A 17,482-nucleotide genomic window follows, 5' to 3' on the forward strand; every position below is an offset into this window, starting at 1 on the left:
CTACTGAAACTCCCTCCTTGCTGGAGCTGCTGCGTCTTCCAACAGACCTCTGCAGCCAGTCCAGAATGCCGTTGCCTTCATGGTGTTCAACCTCACCAAAGATATCCCACACTATTCCACTTCTCTGTTGTTTACAGTAGCTCCCTGTTGCAGTGTTAATTCAGTTCAAAGCTCTGAACATTTTACAGCTAAGCAGTACACTACAAGATGTGAAATAATCATTACAGTAACAGAATATTGATTCATATTTGATCAGCGCTGCCTAGTTTGACCGTTTGATCAGAGTTCACGAGTGATTGACAGCTTCTCAGAGACCGCAAGCTCCAGCTCGGCTCTGATTGGCTGTTTTCTTCTGGTCTATGAAATCTTACAGATGCCGTTAGGAGCACCGTAGGACACCGGAAGACACAGAGGCACATCATTTTTTACAGATTACCTGTCTCATGCACTACTGTCAGGATATAGTGACCGTTTTATATGTCGGTGTTTTATAAAAACAACTTTTTTAAATCATATTTACTCCATTTCTACTCACTGCAGCTTTAAGTCAAGACAGCAGAGTCACTGCCTATCTCTTGCTGCAGAAAGAAAACCCACCTTTTAAGACTGCACCTCAACAATCCTCCAAGCACTATTGCATGTTCTAAGTTGTTGTTCTTTTATGACATTTACTCTTGGCCTTGGTGAAACAGTAATCACTTCAGCATCTCCTCATCTAGGAATATCTGATGACAGGATGTGGCTTAGTTCTTCCTGCTTAGGGGTTTTCAGATGTGGACTTTTACCTTCAATATTCACACATCTAGCTCAGATACGGCTGCTTGCGGAAGTCTGTATGTATATATATATATAGTTTATTTATCTTTTTTAACTTTTTGTACCTAATAATTTTGTCACCTAACAGAAACAAGCAGTAATAATATGCTACAACCTAATGCATAACAGCTGTGATTTACAAAAATATCTGACCAATGATCTCTTATTCAATTCTCACTTTTACTACTTTCCACTACTTTAATCTTGCAGTCTATCAGGCCAAACCGCTTCTTCTTCTTCTGCTTCTGTGTCGACAAAGACCTCCTCCACTCTCCACCCTCTCTATTTTTTTTAAACTTTTTTTTAGTACTGAGTTGTCACGGCACAGTTTGATAGACCAGAAGAGGAAACAGACATTGTTCCTCTCCCCACAGAGATGGCTGGTGGTTGCCTGAGCAGCTTCTTCAAATACATTTCTGTGCTACTTGTTGGGGTTTGCCTCCATGGTATGTACATCTCTGCTCTTAAGTTTATGGATTTTTACTGTCATAAGTATTCATTCGTTTGCCTGATGCACTCTGTCGTGTGCTTAGAATAGAGCAGTTAGTTTAAGATTGCATAATTTACTGGAGGTGTGTATTTCATAACGGAAAATGACGTGTATTCCTTGGAAGATGCCTACCGTTTCTGTGCGTTTGCAACTGCAAGACGTTTAAAAAGCACCTTTGAGAAATGCAGCTGTGGTCTGAAAGCTATACCAGTCAAATAATGATTTAAGTACTGGCACATCCAAATTGAAGAAATTAATTCAAGGCACCAACTGTGTATGTTTTAAGATGTTTAAAAAGTATTAATTTCTCTCTCCTGATAAGAAAAAGTCATAATGTGCTCATTGTGCTCAACATTTGGCCTCCAGACGTCTTTGTTTGTAGTTTCATGAATAGGCAAACTACTGCATCACGTGGTATTTATATATACCGATATGCTCTGCATTTGTTGGTACACTGTGTCAGCAAATTTCCTGCTGCATCTGCTTGGCTACAAACTTAAACATCTTTACGCAACTCAGGGAAGGGGTCATGCCTTCTGTTACTCTTGCTTCCTCTTTGTTTTTTCTTTAGGAGGATTGGTTATATTGTTACACCCAATGGTGAAAGAAGTATTCAGATATTTCACTTGAATAAAAGTAGCAGTATAAAAATACTCCGTTAAGTAAAAGACCTGCATTCAAAATCTTACTTAAGTAAAATTACAAAAGTTTGGGCATCAAAATATACTTAAAGTACCAAAAGTACTCATTATGCAGAATGGCCCATTTCAGCATAATGTATTTATTATATTTCTGGATTACAAATGTCGATGTATTAATGTGTTCATCACTTTGACGTTGCAGCTGGTAAAGGTGGAGCTAATTTAAACTACTTTATACACTGCTGAGTAGTTTATTCTATTGTAATACGTATTAGTTGATTTATATTTTGTATCAATAATCCGAATCTGCAAAGTAACTAAAACTAAAAATGTATAGAGTATAAGTATAAAGTTGAAATAAATGGAAATACTCAAGTAAAGTACAAGTACCTCAATGCCGAAGTGCAAAATGAGCCTACTTCTCACATGATTTATTACCTCAGTAAACATTGTAAACATGAGTTTATAGTCTCAATCACTAGTTTCAAGTCTTCTTTAATACAGCATGATGTTCATTTAGTAAATTATGGTCCCATTTAGAGTCAAACAGACCATAAAGCAGGGTATGCTTTAGTGCGGGGCTACCTTGTGATTGACAGGTCGCTACCACGCCGTTGTCCGTGTTTTCGTCTTACAACTTTAATCCTTTCATGGTGTGTTTTCAGTGCATGAAAGTTAATTATCTTTTTGGTCGCCTGAAAATGTCTTATTCAGAGTTCGGTTGCACTTAGCTCCACCCTCTAGTGTCACTTCTGGTTGCAAAAAAACAAGATGGCGACGGCCAAAATGCAGAACTCGCGGCTTCAAAACGGCAGTCCACAAACCAATGGGTGACGTCACGGTGACTACGTACACTTCTTATTTACAGGCTATGATCTGTACTTAAGTACAGTACTTGAGGTAATGTGAATACTTTTTACACCTAAATATATACTTCTGATAAATCAAAATTGGTCACACAGTATATACAGTAATTGCTTTAACAGAAACAAGGAGGTCTGAACCTTCTCAGAATATATATGCAGAAGTAGGGGAGTACATGGAAGTGTAAAAAAAAACTTGCTATTTACAGTTTACAGATACAAGCCATCAATGTTCCCATATATTGTATTAATATTTAGCTAGTAGCAAGCACATAGTAGCTGTTTTTGTATGGAAGAAGCTTGTGATCTTGTTGTTAGATTCTCACTCATGACAGCATATGAGGTGTCCATTTCCTGAGAACGCCCAGCAGCAGCAGCAGCAGCAGCAGCAGCAGCACTGACCGAAGTGTTACTTTGTCACTGAGGTCAGAGTCTGTGGTTGCACTGCTTCGTTCGACGGAAATGAGGCCAAGATAACCTAGCCAGTACTGAAGACTATTGTGCTAAAGTATTAACTAGTGTCAGCTGCTCACAGCCACAATAATGGCTTTATACCACTAATATTTTATTTCCAAATTTTCAGTAGTCAATCTGAAAATAAAGTCATTTTTCTAAATGACAAAATAGGCTGTTTGTCCGTACAGCTCCCAAAACCAATATGACAATTAAAAATATGATTCATATGAGCTTTTTCCAATCCAACCTCATTAAAATAACGGTTAAGTCATGTAACTAAAAATAGTTAAGGTTAGGGAAAGTCACTATGGTGGTTAAAGGAAACCAGTGATGACTGTTGACAGGAAACAGGACAGAAATAAATGCTGAAGGAAGACATTTTGTTTGCTGGTGGCGTGTCATGCCATGATGTCATCCATGTAATGTTGTCACGCTATGCAATTCTATGCCATTTTGTGTCATGTTATGTCTGTTGGTTAAAGGTGTATTTTTTTATGTCATTCTATGCTGCTTAATGTGAAGTACATTGACATGCACTATTGCACTTTGCATACTTTGGTCCTTTTTTGCACTTGCTCTATGAACATCGAATACGGTCTCTCCTAATGTTAAAGCTTCAGTGGGTAGAATTGGAGCAAATATGATGATAAAAAGTTATTTTTATAGAACGGTCACTATATCCTGACAGTAGTGCATGAGACAGGTAATCTGAAATCTGAATCCTCCGGTGCTCCTAATGGCATCTGCAAGATTTCACAGACCAGAGGAAAACAACCAATCAGAGCCGATCTGGAGTCTGCCGCCCAGCTGCCGTATATGAGAGCCACGAGTCAATCTCTCGCAAACTCCGATCAAACGGTCAAACTAGGCAGCACTGATCAAATATGAATCAATATTCTGTTACTGTAATGCCTATTTCTGGCCTCAAATGTTTTCAGAAACATCTTGTAGTGTACTGTTTAGCTGAAATGACCTGTGATTGGTCAAAGTCACCCGTCACGGGCTGGATTTTTTAAAGCCTGAAAACAGAGGCATGAGGAGGCGCAGAAGTCTAGTTTTCTCTCAGAAGACTTGAATACAATATGCTGAAAAGTTATTATTGAATTTTTTGCCCAATGATGCCAAAAACTTGTTGCCTACTGAAGCTTTAAGAAACTAATTTGACAATCTGTTGTGTGTTTATGTGTTTCAGATGTGGAGGCTGCCAGGTGTCAACATGTCATCAATAAAAAAGTTGGAGACACTGTGGAGTTTTCATCATGCTTACCAACTGAAGGGGTCACCGTGGCACTCTGGGAATATGGAGGGTTATTAATTGCAGACAAAGATGGGGATGTTCCTGAAAATCCTCAGTTCAAGGGCAGAGTAGACCTAAACCCCACAAACTTTAGTTTAACAGTGAGAAGACTGACTCTCCAAGATTCTGGTGATTTCCAGTTTGTCTCGGATGGGAATGACAAACAGAGGGATACAGTCACCATCACCCTCCAAGTTCATGGTAAGGCGTAGCCAAGTAACTAAAGTAATTTATTACTAATATATTAGTTGGTTTTCTTTATTTGCTTGTGTTTTCTTTGCTCTTTCGACCACCATTACTATTAATGTTAAATGCTGGTGGTGTCTTATACTAAAGCTTATTATGACAATATAATTGGATATAATGGGATGAACAATTGCTTCTATAGAAAAAATCTGTGTCCTTTTCCCAAACTATGCATCTGAAATGTTTCATTATTATACACAACTGTTTACCTTCGTCATATATCATTAGTGATGTCAAAGTTAACACGATAATAACGCGTTAAATTAAATTAGTTTTAACTCTACTAATTTCTCTTACACATAAACGCATTTTGCGATTTTTAGGTTGTAGCGGGTTCAGTTTTAAAGAGTGAAGATACTGGTATCATATGAAACTAAAAAACCTAAGGAATCCATTGGTACCAGCCATGACATCATGATAAACTGTCATGGCCATTTTCAAAGGGGTCCCTTGATCTCTGACCTCAAGATATGTGAATGAAAATGGGTTTTATGGGTACCCACGAGTCTCCCCTTTACAGACATGCCCACTTTATGATAATCACATGCAGTTTGGGGCAAGTCATAGTCAAGTCATCACACTGACACACTGACAGCTGTTGTTGCCTGCCCACTCCCATGTTGATAAGAGTATTAAATACTTGACAAATCTCCCTTAGAGGTACATTTTGAACGGATAAAAATGTGTGATTAATTTGTGATTAATTGCGATTAACTATGGACAATCATGCAATTAATCGCAATTAAATATTTTAATCGATTGACATCCCTATATATCATATATCAATAGTTTGTCAATCTGTCACTCCAGCATTGTTACCAGTAACAGTAACTTTTTGTATGTCTCTCTCTGTCTTTCAATGATCTTTATTTACTTTAGAGGTTAATAATAACAAATATTATTACTATTAATAATAATAATTGACTTATCTCACAGTTTGTGGGTTGGTAGGCCTTCCAGATACTCAAATGTATGAGCACAAGCACTGAAAAAGTTTAAGCTGCAATGTCTAACTAGAACTGTCTTTTTATTTATTTTTCCCAACTGTCTCATTAGAGCCCATAACTAAAGAGCCCAACATCATTTCCAGTTACAAATGGCACGACTTGAACGAATCGTGTACATTTTTGCTGGAGTGCAACGCAACCACTGACAGCAATGTCAGCTACAACTGGACCGTGAGAAACCAAACCATAAATGGCTCCAGGCTGCAATACATCATCGAACGCCAGGACGAAGACACCGAATTCACCTGCACAATTTCCAATTTTGTCAGTGAGATGTCGACAATCAAAACAGTGGAGTGCAACAACATTACGTCTGTTGCAACACCAATAGGTATGTGCAAAGAAGTGACTGTAGTTTATTAGTGTATTTCATTAATGTCTTTATGAATCATAATGGTGATGATGCAGAGGACAAAGAAGCACAGGAGGCATGGTAATATTTGACATTTAAATGGTTTCACTTAACTATCTGTACGTATCTGAAAGATATCCACAAATGCATTTTTTATTTTATTTTATTGAATTTATTGAATTTAAGACAGTGCACATTAATCAACATAATCAGCAATACGCATCAATGCAAATATGTCGGAATTAGTACAATAGCTCAGTTTCATCCGTAGTCCTATGGCAGGTTCTTACAAAACATAAAACTACTTTTACAATTACAGGACATCTCACAGGACAGTCCAGTTTAACATACAAAATGGACACATTAATTACAATACGAATAACAGACCGACATACAATGAGCTGGTTAAAATGCAAGATGAGCCCGAAGCCCCCGGGGGTGAGGAGGAAACAGATATTATGCATGAGTATATGATTGGTTTGTTTTTAGCCAATGTTTGAGTTTTTTTTATTTCCATTAAGTTGTGTGAAGCAGTTTTGAATATCTCATTCTCATAGGTGAATTCCAGATGTTTCCATTAAAACTATGACTAGTCGAAACTCAAATTTACGATATATCAAATGTGGTTCTGACTAGTCGTCTTTCAAAAAAAAGATGCATTTACTCCCTCATGATTAAAGTAAAATGCATTCAAACGGCCCAAATGGAGCTGAACATGGATTTATAAAGAGAATGAAGAGTTAGCGAACTCTAACTTGGTGAAGTTAGCCGAAGTATGCATGTGTGACTACGTCTGGTTTTCAAAATAAAGTGTGGTCAAGTGTTAAAAAAGTTAACAAAAATTGCAATAAATTGTAATATTGAATCTCAAAACTAAAAATTGCATTATATATAGAATCGGTACCCAAGAATGGTGATTATATCGACAGACAATGTAATAATTGAAATATCTCTGATTGTGTAGTACGACTGAAGTTACTTTTTCCATTAAGTTGTGTGAAGCAGTTTCAAATTAAAGATTTTTTTCCTTTTTTTTTTAAAGCCAAGATAATACAATATAGAGTTATGACAAGTAGCTAGTAGAGCCTGCACACTGAGGAAGGCATTAAAGGTGCTATTGATAACATTGATAACATTCAGCTACTAGATGTCACATTCTCCCTCCTCCGTTCCATTGCATGTACTTCACAACAAGTTGTTGCCAGGCACTTACCGTCAATCTGAGACATTTATCCGACCCAGAGATACCACGTGATACCAACGTCGTTTTACTATTGGCTCACAGGCCTTGTTAGAAGTGGGAACCAAACGTCTTACATCTTCCACAGAGATAAACAAAAAATACATTTTGGACCCGCCAACATTTTTTAAATAATTAATTCACAGGCATGATTGTTTTTCAGGAAAAGCCATACTTTTATCCGGCACCTTTTCAATAAAGGCTCTGTGGATGTATTATTTTTTTTAAATATTAATCGACATAAAAATGTCATCAATAAGACCTTTGACTAAAATGCTGTACTTGGCATTTTTAAACATTGTAAACAACAAATGAGATTTCTAAAACTCTACATTTTGAGTGCGACCCAGTTTGCTTCTTTTTAGATTATTTTAAATGAGTGATTTCTTACATTTGGGTTATTACCAGTCAGAAATCTTGTTGCAATATCCGTCATGTGAACACTGTTCAGCTGATGAATGAGAGAACGGCTTGCCATACAGGATAGTGACAAGTACAGTTTCTGTATTTTACTGATGATCTGTTTTTGCACGCATTGTTGTAGTTGTATTCATTCTTAGTTTATTTATTCCCTTTTATTTTATCTTGCACACATGTGATCACTATTACTGTTACTCAATCATAATAACAGTGATAATAACATAATTTGCAGACCCAAACCTTATCGTTTACCTGAGTGCAGCCGGAGGAGGATTATTTCTGATCATTGTCGTGATAGTTGGTGTAGTGGTGTGTGTTTGTCGCCGCAAACAGAGTCAAGAAGGTAAGAAACATTATTTTAACACTTTCTCCCATGCTTTTTTTTTTATGATTGTCATTTCACAGTTTTTATTTTTTACATTGTTTCTTCATTAAAATCTGCCACCAGGCAGTGACTCAAACGACCTCACCGTGTATGCTGATATCACTGAAGTTGCAATTGAGGATGTAAGTATGCACACGTATTTCCTGTGTAAATTGCTTTGCGCAATTCAGTTTTTAAATAGAAATTGACTGCTTATTTTTGAGGATGAAATGCATGTTTTACCCACTTTGTTTCCTCTCTCTGTGATGCATGCACATTTAATCTTCCAGAGGACTTCATCTACTATGAAGAATTGCACACTGTATGAAACCATTGATAAGAGAGTCGAGGCAGTCGCACCTGGGGTAAGAGCAAAACCGTTATCTTTGACCTACTTGCAGATGAGAATGAATTTGAGTTTACAATATACTAAAGCATGTAACTACTTTGTACTTTTTCCTCACTTATATTGACATTTTTATGATTTTATGCCTTTTTTTAGGATAAATACATTATAATTAAAGAAATCTGGTTCAATATAAAATAGCCACCCTGGTAAAAAAGTAACTCTTGTACTAATGAATGACCACTGACACAAATATCAGAATATTTCATATGTACAAAAAGCTTAGAGCTAGCCTTATGTAATGTTCACTGAACAGCAGCAACTGTGGCCATAAGTGGCAACTACATGATGATAGTTAATGTGAACATATTTTGATGTACTGTTTAGCTGTAAAATGAGAATGTTTGCTTACAATATGCTGAAAGGTTATTATGGACTTTTTGCCCAATGATGCCAAAAACATTCTGCCTACTGCAGGTTTAATAGTGAGCAACAGGAATTCATGATACATCCTGCATTAGTCCATGCATTAAATCATCATGAGTCATGCATTAGTTGAGCATTTGTACCCTTTTTTTATAAAGAGTTGTGTTTTTGTATTAAAATGAGTCTTGCATCTAATTTTTTTCTTCTTTTCTCATACATATAGCCCCAGACTGTGTACGACGAGATCCGGTTAAGTCGCTTGAGGAAGGCCTCGGTGTCGCCCTACCAAGACGTTTCCTAGAAGGTCACACCAGATGTAAAAAAAAAAAGTAAACCAAGTTGCTCGGAACAACATTTGGGAAAGGCTTATAAAGGCAAAAATATTTAACAGTAATATCATAAATGAAACGTGCAACACTTGGCATAAAACAAAGAATAAGAAGGCTGTGTCATACTTTTGTACATTTTCTATCTTTGGCCTTGAGAGACTACTGCCCCATTCCCTTTATCATACTGTATATATATATATATATAAAAAACTGTTAACAGTGTTGTAAATTCTGTAAATACAGAGATAATATTTGTATTTATACTGTACTATGTAAATCTTTTGTGCATGTCCCTCCTTGATTTCCAATAATAAATATGTAAATACATTTGTATATTTGCCCACTCACATGTTGATAAGAGTATTAAATACTGAACAAATCTCCCTTAAAGGTACATTTTCAACAGATACTTTTTTTTTTGATTAATCGCAATTAATCATGGACAATCATGCGATTATTCACGATTAAATATTTTAATCGATTGACAGCCCTAACGTCAATTTGTTACCATGGAATTAGTAATATTACCAGTACTAGTATTATTTCCTTGTATTTATTTTTGATATTTACCATATTTACAGTTGGCTACTTTGAAAACATCACAGAAATGGTGAAAAATCATAGTTATTACAGAAAAACATTAAATATATGATTGTGAATGTTCACAAGTTTTTGTAAAAATTGTAAAATTATTATCTTAGCATCACTACTTTACCAGTAAAGGACAATTCAACCGTTTGGTAAAGCATATTTTTAGACAGTAAAAAAAAATCACACCTATTAAATTATTTCAGCATGTATGTGTTATGGATTAATAATAAATGTATCATATTAACAACAATGCATGATCAAAAGTTTTTTTTATTTAGTAATAAATAGTAAATTTTAATAACATCGTTTAGCTTTACTACCTTTACCATAAAAGGACAATTGAACGTGGTAGAGCATGTTTTTAGGAATTATTTTGCCCCTTATTAGCCTTTTTTGGTTTCACATTACACATTTCAAAAATTGCTGTACCTAATAGTCGAGCAGGACATTAAAGGGTTAAAAAAATACTTACTTGGTATAAAGACACATTAAAGGTACAGTGTGAAGGATTTGATGGCATCTAGTGGTGTGGTTGCACATTGCAACCAACTGAGTACCCCTTCACTCACTACTTCCTTTCCAAGACTGCGGTAACGTGAGCCGCCGAGCGCAAAACCGTGGTAACGCCGTTCACGTGGCTGAGAGGCCATCCATACCATAATAACACTACTTTAGTAGCAACGGAAGTCAGACGGCGGCTGGCGGTACCACGGTTTCACAAGCGTGACAGAGGACTACGGTGGCCATCAGGTAAAAACGCAAAAGGCTCTCTCTAGAGCCAGTGTTTGTTTTTTTTGTTCTGGGCTACTGTAGAAAGATGGCGGAGAAACATGGCGGACTCCGTAGACTCTATGTAGATACAAAGAACGTGTATTGCCAAGTGAAAGTCAATTGTTTGTTCCATTGTAACATCAGCTCCCAGCAGCAAAGTTATGCTTCCGCCATTTTGGACTGAAAGCGACTACCGGCACTAATAAAACGTCTGCCTAAAAAGTGCTGTACAAAAGTAAAACAAAATTAATATTGTCATTTTCAACCGAAATGGCCTGCGTTGAACAATAAAATATCATAAATACAAAAAGCATTTTTAGTCCAAAATGGCGGCAGCAGAGTTTCGTCTCTTTGCTCTATACTCTTTGGTAGCTATGAAGGGTTCATTCTAAGTTAACACAACAATTCTTCAATGTTACACACTGTTCCTTTTAAAATTAACATTTTTATATTAATGAACGAATGTAAGGACCTTAACACTCTTAAATTTCCAAAGTTAAAACGTGTTTTTAAAGAATAAAAGAGAAAGGCAGACAAGACATGAGAACCAGAGAAAACGAAAAAGAAAAAAGGTGATGGTTTTGCATCACAGATGCATAAAATGAGGCGTACTCCATATCATTAACACCTGTACAATAAAATGTCATCACTATCATTGTGAATCTGTTGGTTCTCTGAATTTTGTAAGCAGTAGTTTGTGGACTTGTTTTTAGTGGTTTGCATTAGATTGTACAGGTCTTAATTATATTGTGTACAGATTCTCTCAAAAATACATTAATTTCTTTCATTCATGTGTTACACTTCTCTGTAAAAGGGTATTATAAATACTGACAGTAAAAATAACTGGCTGAACACATAAATAAGACCATCTCTTCCCCTGTTCTGATTATCCGGGTGTGGAGGCTGAGGCTTGTCATCTGAAACAACATGAGAGAAGACAACAACATAATTAAGAGAAAACATCTAAAATAAGATTCTCAGAACCACACTGCCATGCAGTTCATCATATCATATCACGTTTTCTCATTGTGACCTTACCATCACACTTTAGAGTGACATTGGTTGAGGCCTTCTCCGTATTCTTGCTGGAGGTGCAGGTGAAATTAGCACTGTCCTGTGTGGTTTTGAGAAATGCTAAAAGAACTGCAGAGTTGCCATCAAGATTAGGCCTGTTGAAGACGGTCACACCGGGAGCTTCACCCTGCCAGGACACGTCGGCACCATTATCCGTGGAGGAACAAAGCAGCCACAACCTGCAGCCTCCTACTTCAGATTCGTAGGTCTTGTTCAAAGTTGGTTTCTGGAGTCGTTCTGCAGAGGGTTCAAATTGGAATTGTTGATTAGACGTGAGGATATATTCGACAGGGGTCAGCTGCATATCCCTATCAAGACAGAAGTCCTACATCACAATATTCATATGTCTTTTCTTTGAGCACGAGGTGATTGGCATTTGATGAATCAATGTAACTTCAGGGTTAGTGTTCAAAATCTCAAGCCTCCAGTCAGTCCTGTGAGACCAGGTAGAGGGAGCAGTTTCACCTTAATCGCCAGAGGAGGAGTCTAGAGAAGGGGAGGCTATATAAAGGCTGGGTGTGTTCTGTTCACATCCCTTTTGACTGATGGTACGTGTCCACAGGGGCGTTTTTTATCGCGAGGGGACGCGACGCTTCCCAACATTGGACGCTTGGTGTGCTGTCCCTAGAAACAAGGCACTCGGCCCCAAATTGGACGAACGCTTTCCCGCCGTTGGCTGCTGCTCCCAGCTTTCAAACCGGAACCAGTATGGAGGCTCGTTTGGAAACTTTCTTCTCTTATTTCACGTAAATAGTTCACTGAAATGTGTTTCTGAAAACATTAGAGGCGAGAAATAACCCATGCAGTTGCTGAATCTGTCTTTATTTTGGCTCGACAACGTTTAGTTTAAAAGATTATCGGGAGTTTCGAGAGGCGGCGAGTCGCGTCGGACGCCCGTGATTTGCATAAAGTAACCAGGACCTCAACTTTATGCAAATAAGGAGCGGGCGTCGTGACGCCTAGTCTCTCGAATCGCGACGCCACGCTACCGGAATGCATTGCGCGGCTGCTTGCAGATTGAGTAAGTAAGGCAACCTGTTAATTTTGGGAAGGAAGTGTTTGTATATTTTGTTAAATTGTATTAACTTATATTTGTTATAATTAGGTTCCAGATGGAAAACGTTCACCTTCAAGAAGCCGATGCATTAATAACATAAGATAACTACGTACCTCTTATTCTGTATTACTGATTGTGGTAAGCATGGTAATATATTGATTTCATTTGTTTATTGTGCAGAAAAATCATCAACATCCATATCTTCATCCCTTATCCATCCTTCAACCTGCACCCATTAACCTCTCTGAATAAATGGTTAACTGGCTCTTGGATCCTGGTGTTTAATGTGCATCCCAGCTAGAAGTTCAATAGTCCAGCATTAATACTCTCAAACAAGGCAACAATGATCTAACTTAGGCCTAGATTAATATAACTTTTTTTCAGTTAGTTATAGCAGGCCTTTTACCAAACAGGCCAGAAACCAACACACCATATCTTGAAGTTGTATATCGTTGTAAAGCTTAGATTATAATCTATCCATCGGTCACATTGTCATGATGTTGAGGTCAAGACAATTTGACCTTTGACCTCTAATGCTGCAATTGGGCAAATTCGTAATGCCACTGCAAATACCCCTATAACTATCTTCATATTGATCTGATGTGCCCAATATTTTTCGCTGACAAAACCTAAATTTATGTCAGTCTTGAACGCTAGTCACACTTACGTCTCACTATGAGCATAGTCTTGTCTCCGCTGTTCTGTCTCTCCGTATTGATGAGGTGTACGGTGTATTCCATGTTATCCTCTGTGGCCAAATTCTTGATCGTCAAGTCACCTAATGAATAAGAGAAACATTGCAAATCCTTCATTTTTTACCTCACAGAATGCAGGAGTATACATACAATCCCACTTAAAAAACACAGCTAACTTTGACTCAGCTAGTGCTAGCGTTCACATTATTCATAACCTAATTGATTAGCTTACTGTGGTAATCGGAACAGAACAGAACACAGATGGACCCGCCCTTTAAGTACAAAATGAACATAAGAGAAATTGAAGTTAAGTGAAATTATAGAGAAATAAATATAGCCCTAGCCTATATCGCCATTTTAAACGATATATAGAAACATATTTAGGCAACGATATATATCGTCATATTGCCCAGCCCTAGTTCCCTTACATTGACAGGTGATAGATTTGCCTTTTACCTGAGGAGATGTTGAGTTTGAGTCGCCCTTTATACCGATCGACCCGTTTGATGTTTGTCTTATTGTTGCGATGGGTGGCAATCCAAGTGTTGTTTGAGAATATTGACCACTCGATTGAGGAAAGTTTCCATGATGGGTCGGCTCCTGAGCGCAAGATGACGATATCCCCAGGGTACCCAGAGACTTCCCTGCGGGATTCAACTAGTGCCACTGTAAAACAATTAAAAAAAGATTCAGCATTTCAAAAGATTTTTCTGAAAAAAAAGTCAGTGTCGAAAACTTTCATGCAAAAAAGTCATAGTATAATATGTTGAAAAATGTTATTAAAAAAAATTAATCATAGTATAGTACGTCAAAAAATTTCATGAAAAAAGTCAGCATTGTATGTCGAAAAAATGTCATGAAAAAATACGTAGTATAGTACGCCTAACATTTTTATGAAGAAAAGTCATACTATAGTATGTCGAAAAAATTAAAAGGTCAAAGTATAGTATGTCGATAAAATTTCATGGAAAGAACTCATAGTATAATATGTTTAAAAATTTCATTGAAAAAAGTCATATCAAAGTATGTCGAAAAATGTCACCATAAAGTCATAATATAGTATGTCGAAAACATTTTTATGGAAAAAAGTCATAGTGTAGTCTGTTGAAAAATTTCACAATAAAAAGTCATAATATAGTGTGTCGAAAAATGTCATGAAAAAAAGTCATAGTATAGTATGTTGAAAAAGTCATAGCACAGTATTTTGAAAAATGTCATGAAAAAAAGTCATAGTCGTGTCGAAAAATTTCACCATAAAGTCATAATATAGTATGTCGAACATTTTTATGAAAGAGAAGTCATAGTATAGCATGTTGAAAAATGTCATGAAAAGAAGTCACAGTATAATATGGTGAAAAATGTTATTAAAAAAAATGAATCATAGTATAGTATGTCTAACATTTTTATGAAGAAAAGTCATACTATAGTATGTCGAAAAAATTAAAATGTCACAGTATAGTATGTCGATAAAATTTCATGAAAAGAAGTCATAGTATAGTATGTTGGAAATTTTTATGAAAAAAAGTCCTGGTATAGTATGTCGAAAAAAAATCATAGTATAGTACGTCGAAAAAAAAGTCATAGTATAGTATGTCGAAAATGTTTATGAAAAAAGTCATAATACAGTATGTCGAAAAAGTCATAGCACAGTATTTTGAAAAATGTCATGAAAAAAAAGTCATAGTATAGTATGTCGAAAAATTTCATGAAAAGTTATTGTATAGTATGTCGAAAAATGTCACCATAAAGTCATAATATAGTATGTCGAACATTTTTATGAAAAAAAAGTCATAGTATAGTATATCGAAAAATGTCATGAAAAGAAGTCATAGCATAATATGGTGAAACATTTTATTAAAAAAAAATAATCATAGTATAGTATGTCGAAAAATGTCATGAAAAAAGTCATATAGTATGTCGAAAAAAATTTAAGTCATTGTATATTTTGTCGAAAAATTTCATGAAAAAGTCATAGTATAGTATGTCGAAAAAAATCATAGCACAGTATTTTGAAAAATGTCATGAAAAAAAATCATAGTATAGTATGTCGAAAAAATCATTGCACAGTATTTTGAAAAATGTCATGAAAAAAAATCATAGTATAGTATGTCGAAAAATGTCACCATAAAGTCATAATATAGTATGTCGAACATTTTTATGAAAAAAAAGTCATAGTATAGTATGTCGAAAAATTTCACGATTAAAAAGTCATAGTATGTAGTAGTTATGGAGAAGTGAGTCACCTTTGTTAGCTGGTTGGCCGACTTTTCTCTCACTGAAATGTATAACTCCGGTAGAGCTTTCTCCGCAAAAAAATTGTTCGTATTCTGGATCAAGTGTCTAAATGAGCCTTTTGAATCCGGGATTTTAAACTACGCTGACCGGTGTTGCGATGTTGTTGGTTACCACGGCCGTGATTTCTTTCCATTTTGCACTTTGGAAAGCGAGGAAGCCAGAGTCATTCTGGTTCTGGGCTGGTACTGGTTGCTTTGGTTGTGTTCTCGCTACCGTACTCGCTTTGCCGCTACAGTTCTTTCGCTTTCTCCGGGCTCCTTCTCGCTTCGCTGCGAAACGTTGTCGTATTGCGGTAACGTGCGGTCAAGCCAGTCGTCACTTGTATCACTGTGGTCAAATCAGCCAACGCTACAACTGTAGAGCACCTATATACTGACATTTATGTTAAATGCATTCAAACAATTTTACACAAATATCTGATGGGACAAAATGATGAAGTAATGACATTTCAGACAGATATGGATGTAAACTGCAACTTGACTGGTTGGCGGAGGCACACAACCGCGAGGCAGTAATTCTAGTTTACACACTGTATGACTTTTACTAAACTTTTTATGACATACTATAGATGCATTTGTTTCTGATATTTTTATAGAATACCATGACATTTCTTAGGGGTTATTCAAGTTTTGATGACTGAGTGCCAATTTAGGGAGCCAGGAACGCCCGGGAAAAGTGCCTTTTCCATCTCACTTCCACATTAAACTGCGGCATTGTCCACTAAAATCGATATCTTTAGCTAACTAGCACTTGTATTGACGACAGAACGTAACTCCTGCAACACTCACAAGGTGCCAACCAGTAGCTTTCTGCAAGTTGTCATTCCTAACTTGACAGACACTTGTTAGGGGGGGCACAGTTTGATACAGTAGCGTTCGAGTAAGTGTATCGATTTATTCAAAGTGTTAGTATTGAAAGGGACCAAGGATGATTAAAATATAATGCAATCACAAAATGTTTCAGAGGGCTGCCATTGGGCCACGGGCTGCACCTTGAGAAACTATACACTGGAGGAAAAAGTCTGAATCGCTAAAGTCCGTATGAGTCCTCTAGGGACCACAGTCTGTACAAAATTTCATGGCAATCCAATAAACCAGATATACAGGTTGGACCAACAGAAAGACCAATGTTGCCTTGTGAGTTTCACAGAGGGATTAAACATAATGTTAATCATGTTTTTACACCACTTATATACTTCCTGCTTTTGTTTGTCCGAAATAAACAATATGCTATACTTCCCCTTCCTTTTGACATTAAACATTTAAGCAAACCTGAGAATCGTTCAAACTGACGAGTGGTTAAAAATGTATTGGCAGACGGACATACTGTAGATTTAAATATATTCAGAGTAGCCCGGACACAGAGTTTCTGCCTCAGGAAGTCAGGAAGTGACTTAATCCGTTCTGAATCATCATTTTAAATATTTCAAAGTTTTTGAAAATTTAACCCATAAGCTGCTGCTCAGTGATATTTTCAGTAAATAAACACAGGACTTACCTTGGAGGATTAGAATTAGGAGCATTTTCTTCATCTACAATACACAGACGCGGAGCGCCAACACTCTGTTACTTCCGCTTTATCACATGCTGCATGATAAAATGCAAAACCACACACGCACATATACACGTATTTACTCCCACACGTAAGTGTTACTTCCTGAAAAAGAAAAATTGTCTAACTTGTGACTCACATGGGACAAACAACTT

General features: G+C 36.6%; 2 protein-coding genes across 2 annotated transcripts; one reads left to right on the plus strand and one right to left on the minus strand.

Annotated features, from left to right (window-relative positions):
• Nucleotides 1–1,134: 1,134 nt before the first annotated feature.
• On the plus strand, nucleotides 1,135–9,621 carry LOC141760182 (uncharacterized). Its single transcript, XM_074622763.1, has 7 exons — nucleotides 1,135–1,262; nucleotides 4,459–4,764; nucleotides 5,866–6,147; nucleotides 8,061–8,171; nucleotides 8,277–8,335; nucleotides 8,483–8,557; nucleotides 9,188–9,621. The coding sequence occupies exons 1-7, from the start codon at nucleotides 1,193–1,195 to the stop codon at nucleotides 9,263–9,265; spliced, it is 981 nt and encodes a 326-aa protein (XP_074478864.1). The 5' UTR covers nucleotides 1,135–1,192; the 3' UTR covers nucleotides 9,266–9,621.
• A 515-nt stretch (nucleotides 9,622–10,136) lies between these two features.
• Nucleotides 10,137–17,405, minus strand: LOC141760184 (uncharacterized). Its single transcript, XM_074622765.1, has 5 exons — nucleotides 17,274–17,405; nucleotides 13,938–14,147; nucleotides 13,454–13,564; nucleotides 11,694–11,966; nucleotides 10,137–11,572 (listed from the first exon to the last, which is right to left on the minus strand). Exons 1-5 carry the CDS (start codon nucleotides 17,305–17,307, stop codon nucleotides 11,451–11,453), a joined length of 750 nt encoding a protein of 249 aa, XP_074478866.1. The 5' UTR covers nucleotides 17,308–17,405; the 3' UTR covers nucleotides 10,137–11,450.
• Nucleotides 17,406–17,482: the final 77 nt, after the last annotated feature.

Source organism: Sebastes fasciatus, chromosome 22 (assembly GCF_043250625.1).
Source record: "Sebastes fasciatus isolate fSebFas1 chromosome 22, fSebFas1.pri, whole genome shotgun sequence".
NCBI classification, from domain to species: domain Eukaryota; kingdom Metazoa; phylum Chordata; class Actinopteri; order Perciformes; family Sebastidae; genus Sebastes; species Sebastes fasciatus.